This window comes from Ananas comosus, linkage group 9 (genome assembly GCF_001540865.1).
Source record: "Ananas comosus cultivar F153 linkage group 9, ASM154086v1, whole genome shotgun sequence".
NCBI classification, from domain to species: domain Eukaryota; kingdom Viridiplantae; phylum Streptophyta; class Magnoliopsida; order Poales; family Bromeliaceae; genus Ananas; species Ananas comosus.
The window spans coordinates 9605282-9619289 of record NC_033629.1 but is presented as its reverse complement, the minus strand read 5'-3'; the positions used below and the strand labels follow the sequence as shown (position 1 = coordinate 9619289).

General features: G+C 32.5%; 1 protein-coding gene across 1 annotated transcript; it reads right to left on the bottom strand.

Annotated features, from left to right (window-relative positions):
• Nucleotides 10238-11229, bottom strand: LOC109715804 (ethylene-responsive transcription factor ERF105-like). Its single transcript, XM_020240980.1, has one exon. It carries the CDS (start codon nucleotides 10981-10983, stop codon nucleotides 10273-10275), a length of 711 nt encoding a protein of 236 aa, XP_020096569.1. The 5' UTR covers nucleotides 10984-11229; the 3' UTR covers nucleotides 10238-10272.

The window sequence follows — 14008 nt, the reverse complement described above, 5'->3', positions numbered from 1 at the left end:
AAAAAAAAAAAAAAAAAAAAAAAAAAATCCCCAAATTCACCGTAAAATCGACGGCGTTGGGAGGCAAGAAACCCTAGAAATCGGCCGCATCAAATCAAATCCTAAGATCCCCAATTCCACGAGCCCTTTCCCATCACTCCCAAAAAAAAAAAAAAAAAAAAAAAAAAAAATCCCCAAATTCACCGTAAAATCGACGGCGTTGGGAGGCAAGAAACCCTAGAAATCGGCCGCATCAAATCAAATCGAATCGATTATCGCATTGAGAGGTGGTAGAAAAAACCCCAGAAATTGGGAGATTTTTTTTTTTTCTTTTTTTGGTTCCCTCTCGAATGGGAGTGTGATTCGATTGAAGGGACTCGGATTGGGCGAGCGTGATTTGAATTTAATTCTAAAATATTTTCGCTTTTTCTTCTTTTCTTGGAAAGGCGAGCTTTAGCTGTCCGGCCTCGCGCGATTGAACGGAAACAAGTTTTTTTTTTTTTTTTTTTTTTTTTTGCATTTAGCACCCTTATTAATTTTTTTCTACAAATAGTTCTACAAGATTTATATTTATAAGATTGATCTTATTCCCGTTGCCGCACGAGGCCACGCAAGCGTCGATGACAGTGAAAGTTAAGTTGAACATGATGAATCATTTATCGTATTTAGATATAATGAATAATTCTTTCTAATCGGAGGAAAAATAATGTAACACGATAAATCATTCGTCGTGTTTAAATACAGTGAATGATCTACGGAGTTCAACTTAACCTAAACAACTACTCATGTGGCGCTTGCGTTGGTGGATAGGACCAATCTTTCAAATATAAATTTTGTAGGACTATTCATAGAAAAAAAATTCTGAGAAAGCTAAATGTAAAAAAAGCCTACGGAAAAAAGAAGGTAAACTTCATTTGCCCCTCGTGGTATCGCACGTGTCTGCTTCTCACCTATAGCTCAAAAATTTAGGTCAAAATATAAAAATTTTGTTTCAAAAATCTATATTTTATCTTTTTAAAAATTCAAAAACATTTTTATAAATTACAATGTTAATGGAAAGGGCAAAATAATCAATTGCCTTTACATCTTTTATAAGAAATAAAAATAAATTTTTAATGTATTTCTGCCGTCTTGAAGAATATTTTTGATATAATTTATACAAAATAGATAGAATAATATAAAACTCTAACGGAAGGGGGCTAATGTAGGGGTGGAAACGAGCGGAGTTTGAGTAAGCTTACCTCAACTCAAGATTTTACCTTGAAATTAATTTCGAGCCTAAATTTAAGCTCAAGCTATGCTTGAAATTAATTCGAACCAAGCTTGAGCGAGTCTAACTTTGAGTCCAGCGAGCTCAACCAGTAAACAAATTGCTTAAAATTCTTAACAATCTATAATTTAATTTTTGTAAAATATTATCTAAAAATTGATAAAAAAAATATCCAATAATTTGAATATTCAATATACAAAATAAATGTATGAAATACAGTATTATAATATTAAAAAAATTAAGAAAAGCGACTCTGCGAGCAAGTAAAAAAGAGAGAGAATAATTATAGCAGAATTTTATTGGTCTAGTTTTGTGGGCAAGTACATGCCCAATAACCTAAACTTTATATACATATAATTATAAATAATAGAGTTACTATACTTTCGGAAGCATAAGAGAATCCGTGCTTTTAACCTTTTGGCTCTTATCAACCCTTTTCATAATTTATGACCTTTTGATTAGCATTATTATCTTAGAGGGACTACTCAATTCTATGGGTACTATTTTCATCTTGACTATACAATCGTTAATTCAAGCGCTAAAAAGTGGGAAGCACTAACTCCCTTTTATTTTCGATAGTATAATAGCTCCAGACCAATATATATATATATATATATATATATATATATATATATATATATATATATAGTTTTTTACCGTTAGATCTACGCATTTGATCATTACCAAGTACTTTTAAAAGCATAAGAGCTCAATTCTATATATATATATAGACAAAGAGAGAGAGAGCTGGGATACTATCGATAGTATAAAGGATTTGGTACTATCGAGTTTTTCACCGTTAAATTTAATCTTTTGATTATTTTAACCAGTTAGATTATACTATTCAACCAACCACTCACTCAACCTTAGGAGCCCTATATCATCCTAACCTCTCAATCCAAGGGTTAAAAAATTAATAGCACAATAGCTTGCTGCTATTGATAGTATTATAGCCTAGTTCTATATATAACACACATGCGCTTTTCGAGGGAGCCCAGTAATACTCAAGCTGGTTTGAAATAAATTTTGAATTTCTTTTTTAGTTCAAGTTTGGCTCATTTAATTTCGAGTCGAGTTCGAACGAGCCGAATGCGAACCGAATACAAGCTGGCTTGCTTATTTGCCCGTCTAGCTAAATGTACCAACTTGAAATATTGAGAGCGAGTAAAATATAGATTTTTAAAAATTAGAGAGAAAAAGTAAAAAAAAATAAGTATTTATAAAGAGGTTTTCTGAAATTTAGCCAAAAAATTATATTATTTGACACGTCATGTGATAAGTAAAAAAAAAACATTTATTGGATAGGTGGGTAAAAATTATGCATCCTAAAATGGGGTGTATGAATAGTATTGCTGTAGTCGACCGTCCCTAGAGCAAGTGACAAAGGGCTTGGTGGTTGGTATCTGAGATCGAAGTTCGAATCCCAGTTGATTCACATTTCCAGCTAAGTTTATTTCTAAATAAAATAAACGAAGCGGATAGCGTGCTACCTATCTCTCAAAAAAGAGAATAGTATTGCTGTATATTTGTTTTTTATAAAAAATACTATTTATACTCCTATATGTAGATGTAAATTTTACACTTTTTTCATACTAAAGTTCATAAATATTTTTTAGGGGTTGTTTGGTTACATGAAAAATTATGGAAAAAAAATTTCGTGAAAAAGAGGTTTTCATGAAATTGTTTGTTTTGAGTTTTTGCTTGTTTAGTTCTAAGAAAAATTAAATTTTTTGAAAAAAAATTCCAACTTTTATGGAAACTTGTGTTTCGTTTTACGATTGTTTTTAGAAAAACAAAAATATTAAATTTTCATTAAATCTGAGTAAAAGCTTTAGAAAAAAGGTAATTTTTTCTTGAAATTTTTTTTGTCACAATTTTTTTTTAAGGAACCAAAAAGCCCCTTAAATTTTTAATTAAAAAAAATTATTAAAACTAGTGAAGAAAAAAGAGCTTTGGATAAGTAAGAAGAAAAATTTACATTTTATTTTAGGAATATACGTCTAGCATTGCTTTATTTTCATAAAATTTTGCTATAAAAAAATATACTAGAAATTTTTTTAAAAAATTATTATGCTTATGAGTTAATACCTTGAGCTGCGTGATGGTAAAATGTATTACTTGGATTCCTAATTGCTTCATATATTTTCTCGACACTCGTAAGTAGGGGTGTCAATATTCTAGCTCGTTGTTCGCAAGCCAGATCATGTTTGACTCGAAATGAGCTCAAAATCGAATCGCTCGTTAGTAAACCAGCCGAACACGAGTTGAATTTAATTTTTAGCTCGTTTAATAAATGAGCCGAACACGAGTTGGGGTCAGTTCACTCGTGTTCGGCTCGATAACCGCTCGAATGCATATATTTTATATTTTTATATATGAATGAATAATTATATATGTAGAATATATTTTTTTATTATTTAATTTTTAGCAAAACCTAAATATAAAGCTCAACTCAATTATAAAAAAGCTCATTTATATATAAATTTTCAACCATTAAATCAAAATTTAATAGATAAGATCTCATAAATTTATTTTATATATATATCATTTCTAATCATTTTTAACTTATTGTTCGTGACCCAGTTCGTGTTCAACTCGTCAATTTTTCGGCTCGATACTTTAACGAGCCAACTCGTGTTTGGCTCATTTATGAAACGAGCCGGTCCTAGCTTGCTCATGTCCGGCTCGTTGACACCCCCTACTCGTAAGTAAAATTCATCAATAACACCAAAAAGCACCCTAACTTGGCCCAATATCTAAACAAGGCATTAGCTAAAACCATTTCAAATTTCGAACAAACAACAAAATTTTAGCCCATAATTTAGCATGAACCTACTCACATTCCACATTTGATCAAACCTAATTAAGTTTCTATTGTGTAGCTTAATTTGAGCTTATTTTATTTTATTTTCTTGGTTCCATCTCAAAAGAAAAAAAGAAAAAAGAGAGAGAGATGCTTACATGCATTCCATGCTCGGGCACAAAGAAGGACCTTCTCAAGGAGATCACCAACCATGTAATAATACATTAATCCACTACTAATCTCTTCTTTTACACCAACCCAATTATCTTATGAATATGTTATTTTTTTTGTTGTGTAATGATCATTACAAATAAATATGTTTTACAATGTATGTATAAATGGTAGATCAAGGGAATGTCCTTGAAGGTTGGTAGAGTGCAAAAAAAACGACGGAGAACTCGACACGAAAAGGAGTACTTGAATACCGTCGTAGAAGAAAAAGAAGATAACGAACTGCAATACCCAGAAGCAGAAGCAGAAGCAGAAGCAGAAGCAGAAGAAAAGAATGAATGGGAAGCAGAACCTGATCCTGGTGTTCTCATCACATTGGTTTCACTTCCTAATGGTGCAAACCACATAAGGAGAATACGCTTCAGGTGATCTCAATGGAAATTTTTTGTTTGTTTAATTGGAGTTTTCTCAATTATATATATATGTAACTAATCTTATGCATTGATTTTTGTTCGTGTAGTTAGTTGATAGTATGTTTAGATGATTAATTAAGTGCAATTTTTTGGGGTTTTTTTTTTAAAATTCTATTTGATCATTCCATGATAAATGTACATTTTCATTTTAAGAGTGGTTTATTGTAAAGTGATTTGTCTTTTAATTAAAGTACTTGTATTGCATCCTGAGATTAGGGGTTAGCATCGGTTAGTTCGATTCGGTTATTTGATTTCGATAAAATATTTTTGTTTCGTTTAAGCCTTTTTAAACTACTAAAAAATGGATACAATCATGATTAGTTTTACATTAAAAATCATTAATCTAAAGATAATAATAATCAACTTGTCTGATAATTTAATCATTATTTAAGATTGCTACATGTTTTTCTTTAAATTTAAGACTAATGTACATTAAATTACTGATATTTTCGTCAATTTAGTTAATATTTCAATTATTCCAGTTTTTAGCTTTTGAAATCGAACCGAACCAAACTACACATAAAACCGGACTGAACCGACTGATTACGATTGGTTTGGTCCGGTGATTTGGTTTGAGCCCAAAAATGCTCATCCCTACTACTAATAATGTAAATTTAATGCATGCATTTGAATAAGCTTAATTTACTAAGTAAATTTTCGCGATTTCGACCGTTTATCTGTAGAGAAGAGTTGTTTGATCCGTATGAAGCACAACAGTGGTGGTTCGCGAACTACGAAAGATAAAACTAAATTATACATAAAATCGAGCTGAACCGACCGATTTCGATCGCTTCGGTTTGGCAATTCGATTAGAACCGACTCCTACTCCTTATATTTTCTTTGATCTTTACGCATGCATGTAAATAAGTTTTTCTGAGTAAGTTTTCATGATTTCAATGGTTCATCTTTAGAGAGGGAGTTGTTTGATCAGCGTAGCAGCGGTGGTCGGCGAACTATGAAAAATCAAACTAAATTACACATAAAATTGAACTGAACCGACTGATTCGATCGATTCGGTTCGGTAATTCAATTTGAATCAATCCCTACTAGTCCACTACTAATATTTTGATCTTTATGTACGTAAATTTTTGTGATTTGAACGGTTTATGTTTTAGGGAGGAGTTGTTTGATGCATTCGAAGCACAAAAGTGGTGGTCCGAGAACTACGAAAAGATTATGGAGCTCTACAGCATCCCACAGAGCCAATCACCTAAAACACCACCTCAATCCGAGAATAATGATCAGGTGCCATATTATTATATATCAACAATTTTACCTCTCAATTACACATTTCGATTAAACTTAATAATTGCCCCTAATACTAATTTATCAAAAAAAAAAGAAAAAAGAAGCGAATTATTATCTGACAACTAGTCCAGCTTGTATACTATCCATACTATTAAGTTGTTTTCAGTGATAGGCTGTTCGAATTGACGATCGATTCTGTTAGATATGATTTACGCTATTGAAAGAATTTAGAAACTAAATTTTATAAATTTGTTTCACATCATTTGACTAGTGATCGATTAAAAGGTCTCGAAATTGGCAATTTTAATGGTTGATGTGATGTATTTGTAAGTTTAACGCTATTCTTTTTTAGAACAATTCAAATTCAGTAAAATTTTAATAAATTTTTTTTTACTATTTAAAGTAAGATCAACTCCTCTGATCTGAAATTTATGTCTTTTTTAATTATTTTTTATGAGATTTTTATGTTTTACCATTCATTTTGAGATTATTCGTCATAAAGGGTAGATAATATCAAAAATTATGGAAATTGGTTTTTGGATACTTCCTATGGCATAGATTATGTCAAGCTAAGCTGATCGTTGATTCGAATTTTCCTACATAAAAATAGTTAATCTTATACTTTGCTTTTCATTTTTCTACTGTATATATCAGTGTCAATTTGGTCCAACCAGAGAACGTAAGTCGGACGAACCGGTTGAATCATCATCAAGCTCACAAGTAGAGGAATTACTGGAAGCGAACGACAACCAAATTCAGGGCAAGGTGGTCGAATGGGTGGTGGAAGACGAACCTGGAGTCTTTATCACCGTCCGATCGTTGCCCGATGGCTCAAATGAGTTGATACGAGTCGAACTTAGGTAAAACATATACCATTAACTTTGAAGGTAATATCTTTATGAGTTCACCTGAAATACTATTGATAGTATATAAATAGTATTTACTATCAACATTTTAGCCATTGTATTAATACTATTCCACCTAAATCCACTAAATTCTAGACATTCAATGGATAAAAAGTTGATAGCAAACTTTATTTCTCTACTATCAATAGTGTTCCATCCACATTCTATCTTTCCATATATATTCCTTTCGGATGTGTAATAATCTCTTCATATTTCTACACTAGCTCAATTTAGGGCTGTCAACGAGCTGAATATAAGCTAACTCGTTAAGATATCGAGTTTTCGAGAAATCCAACTCTTATTCCGCTTGTTTATTCATGAGCTGAATACGAGCTGACTTGCGAATAGCAAGTTAATTAGATTATTAGCTCTATTGTTCGGTGAAAAGTTAAAAGAAAATTAGAAAATTAGAGACTCAATCTAATAATTGAAATTTACAAAATATAAGTCTCTATACATATGTATTGGCCTAAAATTTAAATAGTAAAAAAATTGTAATATTAAACATATATTGAAGCTATATTGGGCCGAATACGAAAGAACTGACTCTTGCTCGTGTTCGGTTTGTTAAGATTTCAAGCTAAAAAACTCAACTCATATTTGGCTAGTTTATTAAACAAATGACCAATCTCGATCTCATTTTGAGTCGAACTCACGAACAACGAGCTAGATTGTCAGCCTAAGATATATTCTCGTACTAGTTAATTGAGAGGAATTTTAAATTGTAATTCTTAGCTTTTAGTATTGTGAAAATATTTTAACAGGAACTCCACAAATTAAAATTTCTAATCGATAATTTACAACAAAGAAATAAGTTTTTAGTTATTGTTGATAATTGTTATATATAACTTTAGTTTTGTACTAATTTTTGCAGTCGAGAGAGGTTTGGAGAAGTAAAAGCAAGGGTTTGGTGGGAAGAGAACAAATTGAGGTTAAAAAAATTATACTTTTATTCTTTTGAATAATAAAGCATTTTTTATGTTGATTCCCTACATTTTCAATACAATTATTGTTTTATGTATGTTGTACTTGTTTTTTTATTTTGAGAAAAAAAAGGATGTTGTACTTGTTAGTTGTAAATGTTGTTGATATGATGATGGATTAATTGCATCACATTTGTTGTTAAAGATCATAGTATATATGCAGTGCAAAAAAGTTTAAGTGAAAGTTTATTTATTTATTTATTTTTACATCAGATAAGTATATCTAAAAAGAATTTCATGCCTCATACTATAATATCATTATTTCTTAGCTTTAATTTAGTTAAGTGAATGAATTTTTATTTCTTTAATTTGGTCGTTTTATGGGCACGGTTGAATATCGTATTTAATCATATTTTCTTTTAATTCAATTATCATATTTTATTTCAGCTCATTTTGTCTCGTAACAATTTAGTTTTTAATTATTTGTTTCCGATTAATCAGATAGTTTTTTTTTTAAAAAAAATATTGGTGTATTCATAGATATGATCAAGCAAAACTTCCATGGAGAAATGCTATTCTTACAAATAACTTCTACAATAATTTATAAAGTCTAAAATTTAGTTGTTAGATTTTATTACAATCCAAAAAGACAACCAAATCTAAAATCACTAAAAGAAATCAAAAGTAAAAACTAATCATCCCAAGATTAAATAGATAAGTAAGAAAACACTGCTAAAAAATCCAAATTTACTTAGACAAGCAAAGATATCACCTTTCCGTACTCAAACTTTACTGATCTTAGGTTATGTCGGTTTGGTAGAATTAGAAACGGCAAATTGAGAAATGGGATTTAGATTTTCCTTTGTCGTCTTCAGGTAAACTTCGGCGTAGCTTTCCATCATGCATTTAACTTGTGGAAATCTTTGATTGAGGCATGTGATTTAGCTCCACAATTGTTTACGAGAAACTCGGGGATGTTGAGCCAATTTCGATGCTGGAGGCCTATCTCATACCTCCGACTGGTAAACTGGTTATGACACCAAGTATAACGACCCAGCCTTCTAACACTAATAACTCAATGGGTCCAAACCACTAGTCCGAAATGTTTAAACTCATCAATAGTAGTATATCCCTAGTTCTTATATTTTTATTTAAAATACCTCCCTTTCTATCCGATGTGGAGCTATCGGAGCATTATAGACTTCACCGTTTAGATCTTGACATTCTAGTCTAGTCATATTCCCTAGCCTAGGATCACCGTTTACATCTTAACTCCACTTTATAGGTAGCAAACGGGCTATGATACTTAATTTAACGGCCTAACCACTAGCATTAATAGTTTGTTGGGCTCAAAATTCTAGCCCAAAGTACTTAAATCTTGCTATTATTATTATTAATGTGCCTATCATATATGAGGCCCTCATACTCTCCCATATGATTTGATTTAATGCGGGACTATTACAGTTGGATAGTAGGAGCAATAGAAAATCTCATTCGGCTGATGAGCGTATGTTGTTTGGCAAGAGATAAGCATCTCGAAGTTTTCCAAATAGCTGATATTATCTTAATTCTATTTCGTTTTAGATTCGAGCATATCAGAAAAGCCGGACTCGGATTTAGGACTCGGATTTAGGATACGAAGGCTATAAATATTGTGCATGTGATGAAAAAAAGATCGATCCTCCGATAACAACAATAACAACAAAGATACCAATTCTTAGGTGATTTAGGAGCAATAGTAGCAGCAGCTTTCATATGTTTCCAGTTGTAGTAGTTTGGGTAGGTTTTTTAACAATAGTTTCGATAGTTTTAGGTTTCGTTTAGGATTGCGGGTAGATTGCGTTACGTGCGGTGAGAGTACGTAATATTGCGTTCCGTATATCGCGATGAGCCGGTTACGATATATTTTTCGCGGTCCCACCGGAGAACGCAGAAGGATCTTCCTATGTGCTTTTTCCTCAACTCTATTTTATCTAATAGCGTTAGATAGATCTCAATACCAAACTAAACCTTAGAAATTTTGATTATTTTGTATGATCATACCACGATTTTGAGTCTCTAGGGCGCCACTATTTCGGGCGCTGAGAAACAATTGAGTCCAGACCATCCAGGTTCGGTCCGATTCAAGCAGCTGAATGTAACAGTTTTCAGCGTAGAACCCCGACCGGAAAACTGCATCTCCAAGTATTTTAATCTTTGCTTTTGATCAATAAAAGTGCATGCTCTTCTTTTCTGTTATTTACTGCAAACTACTTACAATTAATTTTGAGCTTTTATACTTTCATTGCAAATTTTATCAAACTTAATGATTATATTAATGTTAATTATCACATCATTATTAATTACTCTAATCTTTATTTGCTAAAATGGGACCAAAATTAATTAATTTCAAAGAAGAAAATTGGAAGTTGAGACGTGTCCATGCATTTTCACCAAAAAAAAAAAAAATATATTATTTATGCTACAAAAACCATGATTTTTTTTTGTATTATATATTATTTTAAAGCGAGGAAAAGTGCAACGGCGGCCGCGGAGATAACGGCGACGGCGCCTCGAAGATACGCTCCACGTCAGCAACCTCCCCATCACAGCCGCTCCGCCGACTCGACGGCGTCAGCTCGCACTCTAACGGAATATTCCCCTCCCCGTATTCGATTCCCTCGACCCTCTCCCTCGTTGTCGTCGTCGTCGTCGTTGTTGCTGTTATCATCATCGCCTCCCCCTCCCCAACCCTTCCCCTCCTCCTCTTCCCCGCCGTCCGATGCGGCGGCGGCGGCGGGATCGAACGGCGGTGGAGGTTTAGGGTTCCGCAGCCGATCTCATTGGGGAAGTTGAGGATCGCCTTGGCCCCGCGCATGGCGAACGCGGCGCGGTCGTAGGCCCTCGCCGCGGCCACGGCGGAGTCGAAGGTCCCGAGCCAAACCCTAGACCCACCGCCGCGGCGCCGAGGGTCGCGGATCTCCGCCGCGAACCGGCCCCACGGGCGCCGCCGCACCCCGCGGTACCTCTCCCCCCGCCGCCACCCATCGCCGGCGCCGCCGCCGTCGACGGAGCCCAGGTACGCAGAGTTATCGGCGTCGTAGGGCTCCGCTAGGGTTAGGTTTAGGGTTTGTGGGTGGGGCTCGGGGGGTTGAACGAGATGCGAAGAGGCAGAGTCGCCGCCGCCAAGGAGGTGCTCGCGGATTCGGGCGAGGGTGGAGTCGAGAGCCATGATCGGTGAAACGCGAGGGGAATGGGGGAAACGCGAGGGGAATGGGAAACGGGAAACGGAATGAGTCGAGGAAGGACGTGGTCGTGTGCGTCGAAGCGTACGGTTGAACTTCCCCGTATATTTATAGTGGTGGTGTGGTCTACGATTCTCGCGTTTGGAAATTATTGTGTGGACCCGGTGCGCCACGTCATCTGATGAGGGTTCCACTTATATTAGTGCATTAAATATTATGATTTGATCTTTCATTAGTCGACACCTGAAGATCATGATTTTCTACATGTTTATTATCTAAGACTTAAACAAAGTCGAAGTAATCATTATCATGTAAAAATGACTAGCTGAAAAATGTGGACACCACATATGAATTATTATCTATTGTATATTGTTCTATATATTATTATATTATATTTATTTATTTTTTATATAATAAATTTTGAGTCATGTTGGCGACGTGGCAGAGAGGGAATAGATGGGCCAGCCTTTTTTTTAAAATTTTTTATGTTTTTTTTTCTTCACCAATTTAGATATAAGAGATCGGATTTTTTTTTTTAATTCAATATAATATTTCTCTTTCATTATAAAAATTTAAAATATATAATTTTTTGCACGTGAATTTCAAATAGTTTCGATTTTATATGTTAGATATTAATTTTAATTTTATAATATTGATCACTTAGATATATATTTTGCAAAAAAAAATACAAGATAGATTGGAGTTTTAAGTTAATTATTTATTTTAAAAAATTTAGTTACGGAAATATTATATAAAATACACAAAGTAAATCTGTAAGCTAAACGATGCGTTCAAATTTTAAAGTCAAAGTATTGCTGACTGGATCAAATCTAACATATGTAATAGTGGGATAGCAAAAATAAAATTTTGAAATGTTGGATAGATGATTTAACATGCTTCATAGTTCAGAAAGTTCTATATGATTTTATTTTGATTTTAATATCAGTTTTCAATATCATATTAATAGTCTGATGAGCGATTAATTTCATATTTAAAATTTTTTAAAATATCGAAAATATAATTAGTCAATTTTTAATTTTCACACTTCGACATTTTAAATATTAGATAATTTAATATATTCTTTTCACGAATGAAACTATTAATTGAACAAAATTAATCGATACTCAACTTTGTCTTCATTTGAAATAATAACACATTTCATCTTCAAATTATAAGACCCGTAACACTATGATTCTCGAATTTTAATGCGTTATATTTTTTTGTTTAAACTATGAGGTAAGTAATGTTTTAATCTCCAAACTTTTATTAGTCGTAATTTTTGGCTCCAACTATGAGGCATATGATATTTTAATTCTCAATTTTTACTGTTGCTATAAATATAATTTATTATTTGTATAGCTTTTCTCTTATTTTTTTATTTCTTATATTATTATTCTCGTACTTTTTTACTGAACAGCTACTACTTATTCTTTAGTTTCTTTTATTTGTATTCTTTTTTACCTTTTGACTATTTTTTATTTTTATTTTTTATCTTTTTAGCTTTATTTTGCGGAATCAATCCGCAGCAACACGCGGGTGCCTTCACTAGTACCATATATTTTTAAAATGGGCGTATGGATTTTACATTAATTTGACTTTACAATTTAATCATAGTTAAATTACAATAAAATTTTTTATAAATATCTCTTTTTTTATTTTTCCTCCCTAATTTGTAAAAATTTATATTTTATCCCCTTAATATTTGAAGTTGTTGGTTCTATCACTATTCTCACCATTTTTTATAATTTATATAAAAAATGCTCTTCACAATAGCAGAAATATATTAAAAAAAATTTTTTTTTATAAAAATAAGGGCAATTTGATTATTTTACCCTCTCTGTTAATGTCGTACCCTCTTGAAATTTTTTAAAAAATTTTAAAGGGGCAAAATGAAGATTTTTAAAAATTAGAAAGGATAAATAAAAAAAAGGGATAGCTACAAGGGATTTTTTTTTTAATTTTTTTTTGTATTTTAGCTTTTAATCATTTGGATGACGTTTGGTTAAAAAAAAAAAAAGAAAGAGGGTGGGATAGTTATCCCACGCCTTAACAGGTTATCCCAGAAAGACGCCATTTATTTTAGCTAACGTAATTAAAATATGCAAAATCATATATGAGCTCGCATTTTATACAATAAGAAGAACTATTGAAAGTTTCAAATTAAAGATGAGCTGGTCAAACTACAATAGATTATAAGTGGGACAAGTTGGACACCATTTATTTTAGCCGAAACATAACTAGAATACATGAAAGTCGTGTGTCACATTTCATACAACAAGGATTATTAAATGCTTCAAATTATAAATTAGCTAGTCAAATTAAAATAACCTATTAATCAGATAAATTGGACTAGTGCACGGCAATAATTTTGTCAAAGGGCATTAAAATCTTAGGAAAAACTTTAAATGCCAGCCCTATATATAATTTACTTTTTTTTTTTTATTTTAGTGCCATATAGTTTAAAATGTATCGATTTAGTACCTTGTGATTTCTTTTTTTTTTTTTATTATTTACTACGCTAATTCTTTTCGTTATTTCAGATACAAAAGTGAATATTCGATACATCTAAGTGGGGAATCTGAAGATTTTTGGATATAATAATTTAGCGAAATATTAATGAAGGAGCTAACGAAAGAAGAAAAATAAAATTATAAAATATCAAATTGATACACTTTAAATCACATGGTACTAAAAGTGGGACGTTATTTGAAGTTTACCCAAACCTGAGCGTGGCACAGCAGGTGATTCAGAGACGTTGGTTAGAAGAATAATTTGGACCAGGCCCTGGTGCCACAATTGTCCATCTCAGAGGTCAACAAAAGAGGCCCCACAAAAGGGTACCCACAGTTATGAGTATTGCGTACTAGTCTACTACTACTCTTTTCCATAATTTTGACTTTCCAAGGTCAAATATGGGGTCCTCCATTTTAAATTTTCATAGGTGGCGGTCAACTAGAGAGCATGGGTCAAACTGTATCACCAGGGAATTAAGATTAGTCGCATGTATCTTCA

What these genes read in the sequence shown, in the direction of transcription:
- LOC109715804 (XM_020240980.1), bottom strand. Translation starts at nt 10,983, where the DNA reads ATGGCTCTCGACTCCACCCTCGCCCGAATCCGCGAGCACCTCCTTGGC.